This window comes from Rhinoraja longicauda, chromosome 31 (assembly GCF_053455715.1).
Source record: "Rhinoraja longicauda isolate Sanriku21f chromosome 31, sRhiLon1.1, whole genome shotgun sequence".
Lineage (NCBI taxonomy): Eukaryota > Metazoa > Chordata > Chondrichthyes > Rajiformes > Arhynchobatidae > Rhinoraja > Rhinoraja longicauda.
In genome coordinates this window covers 15,852,373-15,872,513 of record NC_135983.1, presented here as the reverse complement: position 1 = coordinate 15,872,513, position 20,141 = coordinate 15,852,373, and the positions used below count along the sequence as shown (strand labels likewise).

The window sequence follows — 20,141 nt, the reverse complement described above, 5'->3', positions numbered from 1 at the left end:
CTAATTGTCAGCTGCCTCATTAGTGAGAAAAAATATTAGCTTTTTTGTCCCCAAGAACAAGCCACTCATGGAAAATCGCTTCACAACCACTGGAGTTCCATCAGATGGTAATCTTTCATCTATATTTGTATCCAGTCCACGCTGATGGGGTAAACATTTCCTGTTTTCTGTCTTTAATTGTCTGAAATAATGAAGTAAGAGCTGGCATGTAGAATTTTTCTCTCGGACACTGAGAAATCAGGACCTGGAATTCATAAGTTCATAAGTGATTGGAGCAGAATGAGGCCATTTGGCCTATCAAGTCTACTGCGCCATTCAATCCTGGCTGATCTATCTTTCCCTCTTAACCCCATTCTCCCGCCTTCTCCCCATAACCCCTGACACTGGCTGAAAGGGATTTGTGTGATTTTGCACTCCAAATCTTGAAAGCAATAATCAATTCATGTTTAACAGGCGAGAAACGGCAGTCCCATAAGGGGAAAAGCTGGCAATACCAGCCAAGGCCCTATGGGACACACAGCCTCCTTCCCACTGTGACGATTCCAGGATTCCACTTAACAAAGAGAAGATGTCTCAATGAAGCTGCTACAAATCAGCATCAATGTTATTCCTCGAGCAAAACACAAAGTGCTGAAGGAACTTTAGCGGGTCAGGCAGCATCTGTGGATGGAAATGTAGTGACAACGTTTCAGGTTGGGACCATTCTTCACACTGACAGGAGTTGGGAAAAGAAGGGGGTAGAAACATAGAAAATAGGTGCAGGAGTAGGCCATTCGGCCCTTCGAGCCTGCACCGCCATTCAATATGATCATGGCTGATCATCCACAATCAGTATCCCGCTCCTGCTTTCTCCCCACATGCTTTGATTCCGTTAGCCCCAAGAGCTATATCTAACTCTCTCTTGAAAACTCGGTTTTCAAGTACATGGGCTACATGGATAGCAACGGCCCAGAGGGAGATGGGCCAAAGGCAGGCAAGTGGGAACAGCTCAGACAGGGCATCTTATTCAAAATGGTCGAGCTGGGCCAAGGAGCCTGTTTCCGTGCTGCATGACACTTGACAGCCTGTAAATAAATATATGTTGTGGAACCTCAGATTGACAGACGATAGAAAGTCACAGAAGAGAAAGCTGGTAAAACGAGGGGGGGATGGGGAAAAGCCTGATGAGTGATAGGTGGATATATGAGATGGGGAGAGGAAATAATTGGTGGATAGATGAAAACAGTAACAAAAGCTAGAGGTGAAAAGGAATCAAAAGGGTGTCAATAAGGAGAGAAAAGGAGTGAAATGTAAAGCTGGAGAGAGGGATCTGAGTGAGAGGGGCCGGGGGAGGGGAAAGAAGGGCTACAAGGGAAATTGGGGATTTGGGGATGGGTGATAAGTGTATACAGGAGGAGAAAGGTGCAGGGTGAGTGGGTAGGTGGGAGAAATGTTTGGGGTCAACATTTTTCCTTCATCTCTACTCTGGGGAAAGAAATCTCAACATAAGGTGAAAATTATGAGCAATAGGCTATCTGTCCATCCTTTAAAAGGACTGAAATGACCTCATGAGTTCTAAATCACATTTAAATCACATCACATTAGCAAAGTTTTGACCACATTTTAAATCACATCACATTAGCAAAGTTGCTTTCTGTTTCAAGGGTTTAAAAATAATCCAGGAATAAAGTGGAGTAGAAACAAAGAACTGCAGATGCTGGTTAATACACAAAAGGACACAAAGTGCTGGAGTAACTCAGCAGGTCAGGCAGCATATCAGTAGAACATGGATAGATGGCGTTTCAGGTCAAGACCCTTCTTCAGACTGATTGTAGAGGAAGTGAAGAAAGCTAGAAAAGGGGGGCAAGGCAGGACAAAGTGCGACAGGTAATAGGTCAGCATAAGCGAGGGTTTTTTTTGATGGACGGATGGTTGGAACAAAGAACAGAGATAAGAAAGGAAGGTGTGTGACAGGTTTGAAGAATTGAGGATTGTGAAGCCAGAGAGAGGAAAGTAGTGGGGTGAAGGGGGGGGGGTGCAGAGGAAAAACAGGTGAGAGTCCAGGTGAGGCAAAGGAGAGAGAAGAGATGGGGGGGAGGGAGAAAGAGGGGGAAAGTGAGGGAGAAAGGGGGGGGGGGGTATGGAGAGGTTAGTGAGAGGTTACCTAAAGTTGGAGAATTCAATGCTCATGGGGAAGGTGGAGATAGAAGGACCTGCAGATGCAGGAATCCTGAGCAAAACACAAAGTGCTGGAGGAACTGAGCAGGCCAGGCTGCATCTGTGGAGATTTTATCTTCAGTCTGAAGAAGGGTCCTGACCCAAAACGCCATCTGTCCATTCCCTCTACAGATGTTGCCCAATTTCCTTCAGCACTTGTGTTTTGCTTGGAAATAAGGTGCTCAGTTCTGAGGATGAAGGATGGAGTATAGATGAATTAAAAGTATGAAATAGACTGAAAATATTTACAAAGGGAAAAAAATACAATAAAGCAATCCAATCATCAGTCCCCGAGATCAGAGAAGCGAAATCAAATCATGTGAAAATAAAATTGGTGGCATGTTGAAGAAAACTGAGTGAATAATGCTCTCTCAAAACAAGCAGGTGGGAATATCACACATTTGTCTCTGCTGAGTATTGTTTTATAATCTGTGAATAAATATATCACCTTATCATGCAAAGTACAGATAATGAGAAGCAAATTACACTATTTACTACTGAGGAAAATAAAGAAAAACAAAATTTACAGAAATAAATAGGGCAATCAGAATCAAATAACAAAAATCTAGAGCCCACACTGATGAGGGGATGGAACTGAAGTATTAACTCATTCATCTGTTTGATGAACTTCCAACATTTTCTTGTTTGGAGATACAACTTGGAAACGGGCCCTTCATGCCAACCATGCCATCGATCACCCAACGATCACACACTTGCACTATGTTATCGCGCTTCCTCGTCCATTCCCTGCATACCAGGGACAATGTACAGCAGCCACTTATTCTACAAACCCACAAATCTGTTTGATATCGGAGGAAACCCACAAGGTCAGAGGGAGAACATGCAAACTCCACACAGACAACACCCAAGGTCAGGATCGAACCTGGTCTCTGGTGCTGTGTGGCTGCAGCTGTACCAGCTGTGCCACTGTGCCAATTTGTGGTTTAATTGTCCGATATGAGTAATTTATTTTATACTCTTGTATGTCAAATCTGGGTTTTTCAATAGATTAAGGGATTTCCCAATCATTAAAAACCTTGCATAGCTGCTGAAAACACGAGGAAAATATTTTCTCATGATTCTCAGGACTCCAGGACACAACAGTTGCTGCTTTCTGTATTCTTGGTTCACATATGATAATCATAAACATTTCCTGCTATTTTCATAAGACTACGCGGCTAAATCATGCAATACATCAAGTGATGTGATAGGTTTCAGGTTCGATCAAATCAATCTTATCATTATTCCACAACCTTACCAGTTGATTGCCTGTCCAAGCTGTACAAGAATTAGCACAACTTTGGAGATGAGAAAAATGAAATATATGGCCATCAGAATGTGTCAAAGTTGGAAAAGCAGCATTCCCAATTTTAAAGCTACAAGATGAAGCACCTCCAAATATAACATTGGTTCACTTTATCGCTTTTGGATTCTGTTCAAAGTGATGTGTTTTCTCAGCAATTTATTCTTTTACCATCACGGAATAATTCAGCATGAGGCCCCAAACCATTTACAACACAAAGGTTTGCGCAACAGGCAGATCGAAGATGATTTACATTCCAGCGAAAAACCCCCTGCAATTTAGCCCACTCGTCGATATTTCAACTTCGCCCACCTACATTAACTAAATTATTCCATGAAATTAACATATGGACACATTCGGAGTTTGCTCCTCAGCAGAAAAGATAATGTTACAGCAGATTCTATTGAGCAACAATGCACAATTAACACATTGCATGTTCAGCAATGTTTCTCTACCCAAACAACTCAATTTATAGAACATATAGAACACAGAACAATATAATACAGGAATACAGCCCACAATGTTTGTGTCGAGCATGATGCCTAATTAAACGGATCGAAGGTATTTATTCACAAAATGCTGGAGTAACTCAGCAGGTCAGGCAGCATCTCAGGAGAGAAGGAATGCGTGACGTTTCAGGTCGAGACCCTTCTTCATCCTAATTAAACTGATCTCATCTACCTGCACCTGACCCAAATCCCTCTATTACCTGCACCTTCATGTGGCTCTCTAAAAGCATCTTAATCGTACCTGCCTACCCCACCACTCCTCTCAGTGCATTCCAGGCCCCCACCACTCTGTGAAAATATGCCTTGCACATCTCCATGAAAATTGCCCCTCTCACCTTATAGCTACGCCCTCTAGTGGTTGGCATTTCCACCCTGGGAAAAAGGTTCTGAATGTCTACCTATCTATTCCTCTCGTAATTTTATATACTTCTATAAAGTCTGCCCTCGACCTTCGATGTTCCAGAGAAAACAATCCAAGTCTATCTAACCTCTCCTGGCTGGCTCCAGGCAGCATTCTGGCAAACATCCTTTGCACCCTCACCAAAGCCTCCACTTCTTCAATTTAACTGAATCAGCAGTGTTGGTACGTTTCTTGCATAACAAAATAATGTGAGATTGAGAGTTCCTGCTAAAATGGTCAAATAGATTTCTGGAGGTCAAGAATCTTGAATCCTGGACAATAATGTGTGTTGTCGTGAAGAGAGCTATTGGGTTTAATCGTGCAATTCATCAGCCAATGACCAATTCTTTATGTATTAAGTGGCTGCACTATAGCATGTATTCGTTTTGGAGCATTTGGTCAAATTTTGTCTTTTCTCAAACATTTTGCTTCAAAGTTCAATCAATAAACTACATCATATTCTATGTCCTTTCTAAGAGAGAAAGCTTTATTTCAATGAAAGCAATAACTCCGTTTGTGATTTTTCATGCCTTGTGCTGACCTCATTGAAACCTTTGTTCCAACTTGACAATTTCAACACAATCCTGGGCGGCCTCACTTCTGCCACCCTCCAGACACTAAGAATCATCCAAAATTCACCTGCTCAAGTCTAGACTCATACCCAGACCCCTGTCCTCCATCTACCTCTGATCCTGCTGATTGATACACACTTGCTCCTGATTTAGGAATGTCTTGATTTTAAAATCCTCACCTTGGTTTTCAAAACACTCCAGGCCTCTTGAATCCCTATCTCTGAAAATGATTGTCAGACAACCCTCTCAACTATCAGCACATCCAAAAAGTCAAGATTCTTGATTATTCCAGAATTTAGTTATTCCACCAATGGTGCTAAAACCCTAAGATTCTGTAATTCTCTCTTAAATCCTCTCCTTCTTCCAAGACTGTGCTTCAATCTCCGCATTCAAACTATCAGTAATCCACCTTAATATATGACTCATTTTCAAATTTTGAAGCATGTTCTTATGATATCCCATTTGACATTAGAAGGTATACAAAATATTGAGGCTGCTTGTGTATTAATGGAACAATTTTACTTACAGTTTGAACTGCTTGTATTCTTCATAAAATAAAATAATATGCTTATCAATTGTTTTAAAAAATCTATCAGATTTAGTTTAGTTTAGTTTAGAGATACATGTCCTTCGGCCTACCGAGTCCGCACTGACCATCGATCCATCACACCCTACACACACTAGGGCCAATTACCCTACACACACTAGGGACAATTTACACTTGTACCAAGCCAATTAACCTACAAACCTGTGTGTCTTTGGAGTGTGGGAGGAAACCAAAGATCGAAGAAAACCCACGCGGTCAAGGGGAGAATGGACAAACTCTGCACAGACAGCACCCGTAGTCAGGATCGAACCCGGGACTCTGGCGCTGCAAGCGCTGTAAGGCAGCAACTCTACCGCTGCGCCACCATGCCGCCCATGTCTTGCTCTTCCTCCCTGTGACCTCTACATCAGACATATGTTTAGAACACGTTAATTTCTGCTTTGCCTGATAATTTTTACTAGATACAAACCACTCCGATTGTGGATTCCTCAGGAAGAAGGAATGACATATTAAATTGTAATTTATACTTCATCAGATTGACACAGGATCCCTGGGTAGGAACTATACGATACATGAATATTATTAATGATGCCAGTACCACACCCAATAAACAAAGGTAATAAACATCAATTTCAAAGTGTAATCTAAGAGGCGGAAAAAGGCACCTAATAATAATTTTGTGGGACATTGAACATGACAATTGAGCCACCAGTGACATCAACTGTTGTGGACAGTTTTCTGGTAGTTCCTTAATAGTCCAGTACCAAGAATAACCTCACATACTGCCCCAAAAAAAGAGGGAATTCTTAGGGTGAAAATGATTAAATATCTCTATATCTTTTGCGCACAGTCACGACCCACTGGTCACTCTTTGGAATCAAGTGAAAGAGTGAGACATTTTCACTTCCTATCCCTCATTTAAAAAATGTATGGCAGCATCTGTGGGACTTTTATTGCTTTCTGTTTGTTGCAATTGGCTTAGGCAACTTCAATTTTAGACCCTTTTCCACAAGAACTGACATGCTTGTTTTGGAGGTCCAATGGCAAGGCTGGTGATTCCTTTATTAATCTTTTTTTTTTTGTGACACGTGGAACTATAACGTAAGAAAATACAATCTTGCCTCATTCACTCCCATTTTTCTCCCTCACTTCGGAAGTTATAATCTAGAATGCAGTATGATCAATTTTGGAAGTGGTCCTGGTGCATTTACTGAGCCCAAAATTGCATCAACTAAAACATTTCGAATATTTGTTAAAGATAAAAGGCAAATTGGAAGTACTTACACTTCATCCATCTCCACGTCCTCCTCATTCTGAGATAGCTGAAGGTAGGGGTTATCTGAAGCAGGTCGGAACTTGTAGCCCGTCAAACAAAAAAATACGAGCGTGGCCAGTTCATCTAGAAACTTAAATTAAGAGTGACAATTAGACAACAGTTCTATGGATTTTGGATCTGTGATTGCATTGTTGGCCACCTGAAGATTTGATGCCAAAAATCACACTTTTGTTCATGTTTGTGTTCTGAATACAGACACGTGCAATGAAGTAAACAATGAGGATTCAGAGAAAGACCAGGAGCTCAGAAGCCATTTCTGCAGGTGTCAAAGGATAACACAAGGGCCAACAGCCCAGCACACAGTGCTAGACTCGGTCATTGTTGGATGATCTTATAACTTGTAAAAAGGCAAAATCATTTTGTAAGCTAATTAAAAAAGGAAAATTAAATTCAACATTATTTGGAACACATTGCCTTTAGCAAATTAAGTACATGCGGCAAAATGAGGCAATCATTCATGGAAAATCTCTCAAAACTAACCTATTTTATAATATCATATAAATTAAGTTAAATTATCAACATAGATATCTCCTGAGCAAAAGTACGGTTGCTTGAAATCATGAGTAATTTACCAAATTGCCAAAAAACAACTTCTAAAGGTTAGCTTACTATTACATTATTTTTCTTTTACGCATAATTATATTATTGTCAAAGTTCCTATGTTTCTTCCCTGAAGGACTATTTCTGGATTTACCAGAGAAGGTTCAGTGGTGACCATTCTGCAAATGCAATATAACGCAATGAATGGTGTTGAGCAATTTTTCTAGTGGAGCCCAACATAACTGACTTCCATGCTGCCCAAGCATGGGTAAAAATCACAGTAAAAACCCAGTGCATAGAAAGCAGGACTGCAATAATGAGGGGCGCTGAAAGAGTAGAGAGTCAGAACCTTTTTCCTTAGGGTGGAAATGTGAAAAGACTATTTGGCAGAGCTTTATGATGAATGGGGCAAAGTTTAAAGGAAATGTGCGGGGCAAGTTTTATTTTTAAACGCAGAGAGTGGTGAATACCTATTACATGCTGCCATGGGAGCGGTGGGGGCAGGCACGGTAGTGGTATTTAAGAGGCTTTCAGATAGGCACATGGATATATAGGCAACAGAGGGATATGATTCATGTGCAGGCCAATTAAATTATTTTATCTAGGCATCATGTTCAGCATGGTTATTGTGGGCCGATGGGCCCGTTCCTGTGCCGTACTGTTCTATGTTCTATCAATCCTGACTGAATGTTTCTCCCTGTTGCAGTCGGATTGATGTTAAATGCGCTCTCTTTCCACTTTGTTATCTCGGTCACAACATTGAAGTAACAATGAGGATTATCTGAAGTACTGCACCAGAATTGGAAATATGCGTGTATTTAAACATGGTAATCCGTGCAGCTGAGCAACATACAGACAGCTCACAGAATCACTGGAGAAGCTAACTTAGATGTCAAAATGTTACCCTGTCAAAAAGCCATTTTCAACCTGGGTCTGTGATAAATCAGAGTTGTGGGTTAAAAAAGAAACATTTTATAATACCAAAAATAACATGGGGAAGATCAAAATCATTGGAATCTCTGAAAACGTGCCAGGGATGGCCGTGCAGGCTTGAGCCACTGCCTACTGATGTTCCTATTTTATTCTGTTCTAATATCAGTGATCCTGAGCTTCCAGCTGTCTGTCATGTTAATTCTCCACCCCATTCTGAACTCGGTGTCTTCGGCACCTTGCACTTTTCCAAGTCCATCAGGTTAAGCTCATGGAACAACATCTCATCTCCTGGCAGACCTCACGACTTCATATTGAATTCAACAAATTCTGACAACCTGCTTTCCCAGTTTGCAAGAGTATTTCCAGCATTTCAGCTTTGCAGCAACTGTTTGTCAATCACAATTCCAACATAGTTTTTCTTTCAGGTTTTACTTTGTTTTCATTCATATTCTGTTTGCAGAATAGCTGCAATTAGCGAGCCCTCACTGCCCCTCTTTCAGTTCTAACCACCACCATTTGTATCATTCAATCTCCTGGTGTCTCCACCCCTTCACAGTCATACCATTGTTTTCTCAGCTCCTCGTCTCTACTGCTTTAAATATTGTTTTCTTTCTGAAACAAGGACATTGATCTGAGATTAACCAAGTTCCTCTGCAAATTGTAACCTGACCATCCCATTTTTATGGCTAACCAGTGGTTTGCATCTTGCAGTGTAGCCTCTGTATTTCTGTTCATGAAGTCTTCTGCGGACAGTGGTCATTGACAAATCCACACCTGACTCCTGAAGAGTGTTTCTGATCTGTCGGACAGGTGTTTGGGGATTTTTCGTTATTATAGAGAAAATTCTTCTGTCATCAGCTGTGGAGGTCTTCCTTGGCCTGCCAGTCTCTTTGCGATTAGTAAGCTCACCAGTGCTCTCTTTCTTCTTAATGATGTTCCAAACAGTTGATTTTGGTAAGCCTAAGGTTTGCTTGATGTCTCTAACAGTTTTATTCTTGTTTCTCACTCATAATGGCTTTTTTGACTTTCATTGGCACAACTTTGGTCCTCATGTTGATAAACAGCAATAAAAGTTTCCAAATGATGGAGGAAAGACTGGGTGCTGAGAGCTCTCTCACACCTGTATTGGGGAGGCATTTAAACACACCTGAGCAATTACAAAACATGTGAAGCCATGTGTCCCAAACATTATGGTGCCCTTTAGTGGGGGGACTATGTATAAACACAGCTGTAATTTCTACATGGAGAAACCAAAATGTATAAAAATCCACTTTAATGAAATCTGATAATGTGCACTTTAACCACGTGATTTTTTTCCATTACAAATCTCAAATTGTGGAGTACAGAGGCAAATAAATAAATGATAGGTCTTTGTCCCAAACATTATATGGGGCACTGTAGGTCCTCACCTTTTCCTCATCTCTTTCAATCCAGAAATGTAACATTGTCTATAGACATGATGCTAGAAAGCACTCCTGCATGCACTCACTTGCGAGGCTGCCTTTTTAAAACAAATATTCGTTCAAGGTGAAGGACACTTACCATAGCAAGATCTCCATTAGATCTAGACAGGTCTACACAAAGTTAATTAAAAAAGAGAATTGGAAATTCTAGCAGAGGGTGGGCAAGCTTCGACTTAGATAATTACCAAACACGCAGAAACAAATAATATCCATTCAGGTGGAAAATTGCATTTCAGCAAACTCTGGGAATTTCAGTTTGATAAAAACCAAATGCCAGGGTGTATGTTTTGTTTGTTTGATGGTTTAAAATTACTATTTTATTTCCACTGTTACTTGTTGTATGAATTCTAGCATTTAAATTACCATTTCCCAGGGCTCTCAAATGCAGGTTGCTGAAGGAAACCATCCTGAGACTGGCTTTTGGCCTTTATGCCCACGATGACAGGGGACAATGAGTCCACATTCCATGATTTATGGCATCAGGTTTTTGCCCTGCTGTGTTTGCCAACCAAATAATCTCTTGCATCAATGCATTTCACGTGCATAAAATAAGTTAGAAGTCTGCAATAAAATTTTATGGACACATTATTTTGATAAATTGTAAATTATCTGTCAATCACAAAAAAAACCTAAAAGGATTCTGGAAGAGATTACTCACAACAAATTCCATTGCATGATTTTTATGTAACCATGGTTCTTCAGTTCAGAGCACAGATATCGCTAAGAGCAATTCAAGTCCATTATATTTTAATTCATTGATTAAGAGTTGCAGTCGCCAATTTCTCCACGTAACTTATCTCTACTCAAAGCACAAAGTGCTTGAGGAACAGGCATCACATGTGGAGAGAATGATTAGACGGAATTTCGGATCGAGACCTTTTTTAAGGAAGGGCACAAACTTGTAGCATCATCTGGGCTATTTCCTCCACTGATGCTGCCTGACCCACTGAATTGCTTCTTCAGCATTTTGCGTTTTGCTCAAGATTCCCGCATCTGTGGTTCCTTGTGTCTCCAACTAATCTCTACGCTTGCATCTGATTAGGGAATATGGCTGGTGAAGTCTTGAAATAACTGACAGAACTGACTTAAAAGACTGCCAAAAACAAACTGCTGGAGGGACTCAGTAGGTCGGGCTGCATTTGTGAAGGGAAATGGACATCCAATGTTTCGGATCCATATCCTTCCGCTGGACTGACTCACCTGATGGAAACCAACTTGTTTGTTTGTGGCAAAAGATAGACTAATAAGTTGGCTTACCTGATATAGCCATTTCCATTGGAAGGGTACGATGATTTTGATCAAGATTGCAATGATTCGTGTAAAGTAAATATAACACACAATCTGAAACAGAGAAGAAACAAAATTAGCATTTTAAAACTGTCAACAGTCAAATCAAACGTATATTGCAACCCATATTATTGATTGAGTGCCACTGGAGTAAAATTAGCTTTATTAGCTTGAGTAAATGTGTCTTATATTCTTTGAAATTTCGAAGGATGCGAGGTGATCCAGATCAGATTCCAGAAGGGTAAATTTATGATCCACGTCAAAAGGTCAATGGAACGAATGAGAATGATTTTGCAGAGTTATTGAACAATACAACACTGAAGAAAGCAGAATCATGAATAGATTTTGATGTGGTTTCAGATAGACACAAAGTACTGGAATAACTCAGCGGATCAGGCAGCATCTCTGAAAATAATAGCTGACATTTCGGGTCGGGACCCTTCTTTAGACTGAAAGTAGGAGTGGGGACAGGGGGAGGGGGCTGAAGAGCTAGACATGAGAAAAGACCAGGACCAATCAGGGTCGGCCACAATTGACCTCGGGCAGGGTGGTGCCCTGGTTCATCTGGCCAGGCCAACATAAGCACTCAAAAAGTCCAGTCACATGGGCCATACAGTGGCACAGCAGTATAGTTGCTGCCTTACAGCACCAGAGACCTAACTGAGGGGGCTGTTTGTACAGAGTTTTTACATTCCCCATGTGACTGTGTGGGCTTTGTCCAGGTACTTCAGTTACCTCCCACATTCCAAAGATACGCATGTTTGTAGGTTAATTGGCTTCTGTAAAGTGTCCCTCGTGTGAAGGATAGAACTAGTGTAAGGGTGATCATTGGTCGGTGCGTACTCTGTGGGCTGAAGGGCCCTTTTCCACGCTGTATCTCTAAACTAAACACAACATGAGAGGTCAGCTATTTTGGACCGAGATGAAATCTAGTTTTGAGAGAGCTATATATATCTGAAATTCTTTAGATCAGAATCAGTTATATGGTGAATAAATTCAAGACCAATACTGAAAGCCTTTTGTGCACTAGGGGAATCAGGTGGAAAGTGGTCTTTGAAAAATAGGATGTCATGATTATATAGAATGGCAGTAGTAGTAGTAGTAGTAGTAGTAGTAGTAGTAGTAGTAGTATTAGTAATATTAGTAGTATTAGTAGTATTAGTAGTAGTATACCGTGGTAATTTACCCCACTTTCCTCTTCTTTATTAAGTTTTTTTTGGCACAATTTCACCACTCAAAACATTGCACATTTTGTCGTGGGATTCTTTGGAATCAATGATCCAAAATGTAATTAACTAAAGACAAAGCTAAACGCGTGTGATCTTGATTCAGAAAACAAATGTTTGACAAAATACAGAGGTACAGGTGCAAGTTATGACATGAGCAGATGATGAATTTAATGCTTCTGCATGAAATTTTTGATCAGTTATCTTGACTCACATTTTAACCATAAAATGATTTTTAAATGGTTCAATAATTTGAAACTGTGCTGATTTCAGCCACTATAAGTAGAATCTGTCATGGACCAACCACATTGATGCAACAGCCAAAAAGGCACACCAATGCCTCTACTTTATGAGAACACTGAGGAAATTGGGCATGGCTCCACAGACTTTTAAAAGCTTCTAAAGATGCACTAAAGAAAGCATACTATCGGGTTGCATCACAGCTTGGTTTGGGAACAGCTCTGCCCAAGACCACAAGAAATGACAGAGTTGTGGATATAACGGTCATACAGACCAGACTTCTGACCATTGACTGAAAAAGCAGCCAACATAAGCCAAGTCTCGTCCCACCCCTGTCATCCCTACTCTTTTTCCATCAGGCAGAAGATACAGAAGCATGAAAGCGTTCACCACGAGACACTGGAACAGCTACATCCTCTCTGTTATCAGGCTTTTGAATGGTCCTTTCATAAGCCGGGGTATTGTCTAATTCACTTCAACCCTAATGGGGACATTGAATTTTGTCTACGAAACTGATGCACTGAGAACTAGATTTTGCACTTTGTATCTTCCCCTTTGTTCTGTCTATTTTATTTGGGTTTAACTTAATTCTAACTATGTATCGTATACTTGATCTGTTTGGATAGTACACGTGATAATAATAAACCTAAACATTCTGGCCGAGGGGAGCAGAAGAATCAGTTTAACAGTGTGGATTCATCATAGTTTACAGCATTTCATAGCTGTGCTGCCTCAATGAACATGGTGCACACTGTCACATTCCCAGGTACTTATTTCACTATTGCAAAATATATTCAGAGTTCTACTTTCTTCAATCCTCTAGCATTTAATAATTTTGCTTTAAGTTTAAGAAAAAATCCCAATTAATTCCTTTGCTCTTTTAGCTTTGGTCATACATTTTTGCAATCTTGTCACCTATTAATTCATCGGATGATGGAATTTCTTCTCCTTAATGGAATTCTTCTGTTGTGAACAGCTCCATTAGATCTTCAATAAGATCATCTTCAATCATCTCCAATGAAAAGGATCCCTCACTTTCTCTTTAGGATTATAATTTACGTATTGTATTCCTTCCATGGCATATTTCTTAGCTTCAATATGAAGAAGGGTCACAACCCAAAACTGTGATAACATAAAAACAATCCAAAAGATGCTGAATGACCCATTGAGTTCTTCCAGCATTTTTGGTTTGCTACAGTTCCTTGTATCTCCATATTTCTTAGCTTCCTCGGTCACATTGTGCTGTGCATCTTTCAATGAATTTCTGCATTGTATCTCTGTAAACAGTGGCATCGGTAAACAAGATTTCTTTCCTAATTAGGAGGCAGCTCAAAAAAGCAACATACAAGTAGAAATCAGTAACATTGCTCATAACTAAAATTGTGACTAAAATTGCCATACATGGATCCCACTCACTGCTTTCCTTCTCAACACTGTACAAGTTGTGAAGCAGCTTCCAACACGTCGTAAGCTGGGAAGAGCAAGAGTGCTCTCTTTAAGTCAAAAAAGCTCAATCTATAAACGCTCCCTCTCTCCACCGTCTACCCAGAAAAGCCCCATTCACCACTTTCCTCAGACTACACTAGACATTTGGCCCAAATCAAATCTCTCTAATCTGTTATCTACCTGAATCAATCTCTGGAATCACAGTTACCCCAGCATGCCCAAAAAATATAGCAGCAAAAGGTTGCAAAGTGTTGGAGTAACTCGGCAGATCAGCAGCATCTCTAAAGAACATGGATAGATGATATTTTGGGTCGGGACACTTCTTCAGTTTGAAGTAGGATCCCGACGCGAAACGACACCTATGTTCTCCAAAGATGCTGCTCGAGTTACTCGAGCACATTGTGTCCTTTTGTGTACAACAGCATCTGCAGTTCCTCGTTTCAAAATGTAGTAACACCTTGGCTGTATTCTATTCTGGAGCCCATTATTACCCTCTAGCCAGTGACCAGAAAACAGCAAGATAATAGCATCTGCTCCACGGAATGCTTACTCTGATACAATTACTTTTGTTCAGCCTAACCAGAATAAAATAAGCTAAGCACTTACCATGACATAGTAATGTCTGAAGAGCTTTAGTTTTGCCAAGTTAATTGCAGCTGGAAAAAATAAAAAAGAGAAAAATGAACAGAATTCAGGTGAAAGTCAAAGTGCAATATCCTATACTGGCAAATTAGGAGACGAAATGTGCGAGTATATTTTGCTGGTTCACATCTCCTTCCATGGATAGCTCATCTTGCAGGCCACTCAATTCCTCTTAACGAAAAAAAATCAAGACTGATAACACAAGGTGCACCAATATTGGAGAGATATAAGCAGTGTTTCCTTCTGTTGACGAAAAGGTGCTGGTATGTATATCATTCCTTACTGTTCATATCTATGGCGGATCATCATAGACCCTATTTGAGGGCCTGACAGCCTAATTTAATTAATAAATTTTATTTTTTTAAGTTTAATAATCTTTTTGTATAATTAAAAATCCTAAAAAAAATTAACATTTAGCTTTTAAACGCTCCAATGGTGCCAATACTCCATAATGGCACGCACCTTCCCAAAAATAAAGCACTGGATATGAGGAAATAGCTTACTAAATCTTCAACCCAGAAGTAAAGAGGAATTAAGGAAGAATTAATGATAATCCTCTATTTTAATCCTATATGAAATTGTACAGATGAATACAGTGAAATGTGTGCAGATGGGTGGAAAGAGTGCAGAAGTCTACCAGAATGATGTCTGGTTAAGGGGGCATTAGCTCTCGGAAGAGGTTGTACAGACTTGGATTGTTTTCTCTGGAACGCCAGAGGTAATGGGGAGACCTGATAGAAGTATATAAAATTATGGGAGGCATAGACAAGGTAGACAGTCAGAACCATTTTATCCCAGCATGGAAATATCACGTACTAGACGGCATAACTTTAAGGAGAGAGTGGCAAAGTTTATGGGAGTTGTGCAGGGCAGCTTTTTAAAAATATAAACACAGAGGATGGTGTGTACCTGGAACACTCTGCCAGGGTTAGTGGCTGATATTGAGACTTTTGGATAGGTATATAGATGTGCAGGGAATGGAGGGATGTGGATTATGTGCAGCTAGTTAAGAGATCGTCTTGCATCATATGTACAGTACAGACATTGTGGGCCGAATGACTTGTTTTGTGCTGTACTGGTGTATATTCTAAAATAGAATGTTGCATGATGTCTTGATTTCAACATGATTCAGATGCGTCTATTGTCAAACATAACAGAATGCAAAGGAATTCCTCTTTTTCAAGTGCATTCCCTTTGATCAGTACTTCATCAAGCAAATCTTTGATATTTTCAGCTTAGTTTAGAGATATAACATGGACATATGCAAGTCACCAAGTCAACGCCGACCAACAATCACATGTTCAGACTAGTTCAATATTATCCTACTTTCCCATCCTACTTTCACTTCGGAGATACGAGCAACAATTTACACAGGCCAATTAACCTACACATCTGCAAGTCTTTGGGACCTGGGAAGAATTAGGAGCATAGAAAACCCATGCCGTCACAGGGAGAATGTGCAAACTTCACACAGCCAGCACCTGAGGTCTGGATCGATCCCAGGCCTCTGGTGCCGCGAGGCAGCGACTCGACCAGCCACTGTGCCGCCCCTAACAGCATTCTAAAAAGAGTTTGGAAATTAACCCCAACTCCTCAACTTCCTGATATCTTCCCTTAATAATTCAAGACGCTCTTTCCCCCCTCGCTGCCTGGTACCTGTTCTTGACACTCAGGGTGCTCCAAAGCTAGAAGGTGATGAAAAGGAAAATTTACAATTGTAAATGGAAGGATGCAGCAGCGTGGAAATGGTGGATCCAGCACGTTTACCATTGAGTAATAGGTTTACCATCTTCTTCCAAGTTCTGAAAAGGGGTCTGTGGTGTAGATGGAGCAGCATTTTATGCTTTAATTTTAGATTTCCAGCAACTGCAGGGTTTTTTTCCAAATGATTAATATCATGCTGCATTGACTCGCAGCATAATAGTCTCTCCTGACTGTTGTATTTGCTTTGCTATTTATAAGTTAATTTAATTCATTTTAAATGATTAATCATATTTGTTAAAGCATCATTAGGCAAATGTAGAGAAAAAACAATAACTACAGGCTGCTGCCAAACTGTAAAAATAGATGTCTGTTTTGATGTAAAGTTAAACCATTATTGACTTTAGGAGGCATGGTGGAGAGCATGCCCTAATCAGCATCAATGGTGTAGATGTGGAAATGATTGAGAGCTTCATGGTTTTTGGTGTTAATATTACCAATGAGCTGTCGTGGCCCAATAACATTTATGAGACAGCCAAGGGGGCACATCCATACCTCTATTTCCTGTTGAGACTGAGTAAATTCAGCATGTCTCCAGTGACTCTTATAAACATCTACAGATGCACCACAGAAAGCATACTGTCAGATTGAATCTCAGATTGGTTTGGGAACAGCTCTGCCCAAGACCACAAGAAATTGCAGAGAGTTGTAGATGTAGTCCAGGCCATTACACAGATCAAACTACCCACCATTGACTCCATCTGCACCACACGCTGCCTTGAAAAAGCAGACAACATAATCAAAGACTTGACCCACCCGGGAAATTCCTTCTTTCCCTGCTCCCATCCGGCGGAAGGCACAGAAGCTTTAAAATCCGCACCACCAGGCTCAGAAACAGCGTCTTCCCCTCCAATATCAGGCTTCTGAACAGTCCCTCCATTAGCCAGGGAACTGTTTGAGTCACGTGTACCCCTTTAGGTTAGTGGGCATTCTCTAAGGAACAGAATCGCTACAATGCTGAGAACTATATTCTGCACTCAATTGTCCCATTTGCTCTATCTATTGTACGGAGTTTGAACTGATTATATATGGTGTTTCTCAACTGTTTGGATAGCATGCAAAACAGTGTTTTTCACTGTACCTTATGCATGTGACAATAAATCTAAACCTGTCCTGCAGTTTAATGGGCACAGGCAACATTCCTGCACAGCACCATGTCCATGCAAGTTTATCAGGAAATATAGCAGCAAAAAGTTACAAAGTACAAACATATAGCAGCAAAAGGTTACAATGTGCTGGAGTAACTCAGCAGATCAGCAGCATCTCTAAAGAACATTCCTTGTTCACAACAAGCTCAGAGTAAATTGGATACACGCAATAGAAATACAACGATGCATAAACTTTAAGAGGAGTTTAATTTGTGGTGCTGAGAAGAATGAGACTGGGAAGTTCAGGGAAGCAGCTCCATACCACTAACTACAACATGACTCCAAAGATGTACGGGTTTGTTGGTTAATTGGCTTGGTATAATTGTAAATTGTCCCCAGTGTGTAGGATAGTGCTAGTGTACGGGGTGATAGCTGGTCGGCGTGGACTCGGTGAGCTGAAGGGCCTGATTCCACGCTGTATCTCTACACTAAACTAAGTGATAAAGGCATCATCTGTGAACGGAATGAGTAGATGGCATTTCGGGTTGGAACCCTTGTTAAATCTGAAGAAGGGCCCCAACTTGTAACATCGTCTGGCTATTCCCTCCACAGATGCTACCTGACCCACTGAGTTTCTCCAGCATTTTATGGTTTGCTCAAGATTCCAGTATCTATGGTTCCATGTGTCTCCAACTAATCTCCATGTTTGTATCTCATTAGGGAATATGGCTGGTGATGTCTTGAAATAACTGACTGAACTGACTTGGAGACATAGAAGCCTACAGATGCTGGAATCTAACTGACCAAACTAATGACCTTTAACTGAATTTATCCTGAAAGCTAACTAATGCAAAGTATGGTACTGCACAGGCTGAAGCAATGGTTCCTGGAGCTCTGAGCGAAACACAAGGTGGAGATGCTTAGCAGGTCAGGCAGCATCTGTGGAGGGAATGGACAGATGACTTTCAGGATGGCACCCATCTTCAGAATTTAGATTCCAGCGCCTGCAGTTTCTTGGTGTCAGGATTGCAGCATCAGCCGCTTCTTGCACCTCCTGGAGCTCCGTGGTTCACTTTCACGAATAGAAAAGCAGGTGAGAAATATGTTTCTCCAGGCAGCAATGAGGGATTCACAAGAAAATAAACAAACTGCCCGTGAGGCTGAGCTTCTCTGCCTCTGTTGTGCAGATGGCAAACCTGTAAATGTGGCTGTTTGTTACGATTCAGCAGGTGCTTAGCCTCTTCACATTGCTTGTACTGAAGATTCATGCTGAGCTATTCACTGGGCAGCTGTGTGTAATGGAAAACAGACCTTTAAACAGAATGTTCCAGCATTAACTATTAATAGCTGCTCAACTCTGTTTGTTTGGGTCCTGCCATAGAGGGTATTCATGAAATTCCTATGCTGAATATTCAAATTCAATTGCACCACAAAATAACATGCCACCAGCTTTTCAGTCTTTCGGTGGTATATGGTGTTCTAAAGATGATTTCAACTGGAGGTGTTCGATAGCGGATGTATTCTTTTGTACTATCTGTTCAACATACGCACAGCCTTTCTCTCCATGTTGTTAGTGAAACGTCAAATCCCCTAATAGCAGGCAGCAAACCTGCTCTTTTCGCTTGTAAAGTGAGAGTTTAATGTGCCGAGCACACGTTGATGCCACTATTTAGTCTCGTACACAAGTATAGAAAGTAGTTGCTGCCAGCACAGTTTCACACAGTGTGTGCTGTCAGCTTCAGATTAGTCTGGACAAGAGCAAAAAAGACAAGCAGGGAACCGTTCTTCGTAGAAAACAGCCCAGAGTAACACAACACAGGAGGAAGCCATTCTCCTCACTTCGTCTGAAGCAACTCTTTGAAAGAACTGTACAATAATTCGACAAAGCTGTGCAAATACCTCTATTTTAAGTGTATTCCCTTTGACCAGCAAATCTTTAATATTTTCAGCATTGATTTAGTTTAGAAATATAGCATGGACATAGGCCCATTAGCCCCACCAAGACCACGCCGATCATTAATCACAGGTTCAGCCTAGTTCAATGTTATCCCACTTTTTCATCCACTTCCTAGACCCTAGGAGCAATTTACACAAGCCAATTAACCTACAGTAGTATAAGAAAATAACTGCAGATGCTGGTACAAATCAAAGGTATTTATTCACAAAATGCTGGAGTAACTCAGCAGGTCAGGCAGCATCTCAGGAGAGAAGGAATGGGTGACGTTTCGGGTCGAGAATCAAAGGTATTTATTCACAAAATGCTGGAGTAACTCAGCAGGTCAGGCAGCATCTCAGGAGAGAAGGAATGGGTGACGTTTCGGGTCGAGACGCTTCTTCAGACTGATGTCAGGGGGGCGGGACAAAGGAAGGATATAGGTGGAGACAGGAAGACAGTGGGAGATCTGGGAAGGAGGAGGGGAAGAGAGGGAAGAAATAGGAGCACCCATAGAAAACCCATGCCGTCACAGGGAGAATGTGCAAACACCACACAGCCAGCACCTGAGGTCTGGATCGATCCCAGCGACTCTACCACTGTGCCGCCCCGAACAGGATTCTAAAAGGAGTTGGGAAATTGACCCTACTCCTCAACTTCCTGATATCTTCCCTTAATAATTCAAGACGCTCTTTCCCCGCTTGCTGCCTGGTACCCGT

At 41.0% G+C, this 20,141-nt stretch overlaps 1 protein-coding gene across 2 annotated transcripts in view; it reads right to left on the bottom strand.

Moving 5' to 3' along the window:
• Positions 1 to 20,141, bottom strand: part of gpr107 (G protein-coupled receptor 107) — an 83,279-nt gene that overhangs the window by 23,412 nt on the left and 39,726 nt on the right. Inside the window, exons 15-17 of one of the 2 annotated variants that reach the window (XR_013549206.1) lie at positions 14,605 to 14,654; positions 11,057 to 11,140; positions 6,812 to 6,926 (exon numbers count right to left, since the gene is read on the bottom strand). Coding sequence is in view for 1 of the 2 variants with exons in the window: in XM_078426338.1 (XP_078282464.1) it covers positions 6,812 to 6,933; positions 11,057 to 11,140; positions 14,605 to 14,654 (256 nt within the window). In the remaining variant the exon portion in view is untranslated. Of the gene's footprint in view, positions 1 to 6,811; positions 6,934 to 11,056; positions 11,141 to 14,604; positions 14,655 to 20,141 lie in introns of both variants that reach the window. The other variant, XM_078426338.1, reaches the window with a different exon arrangement.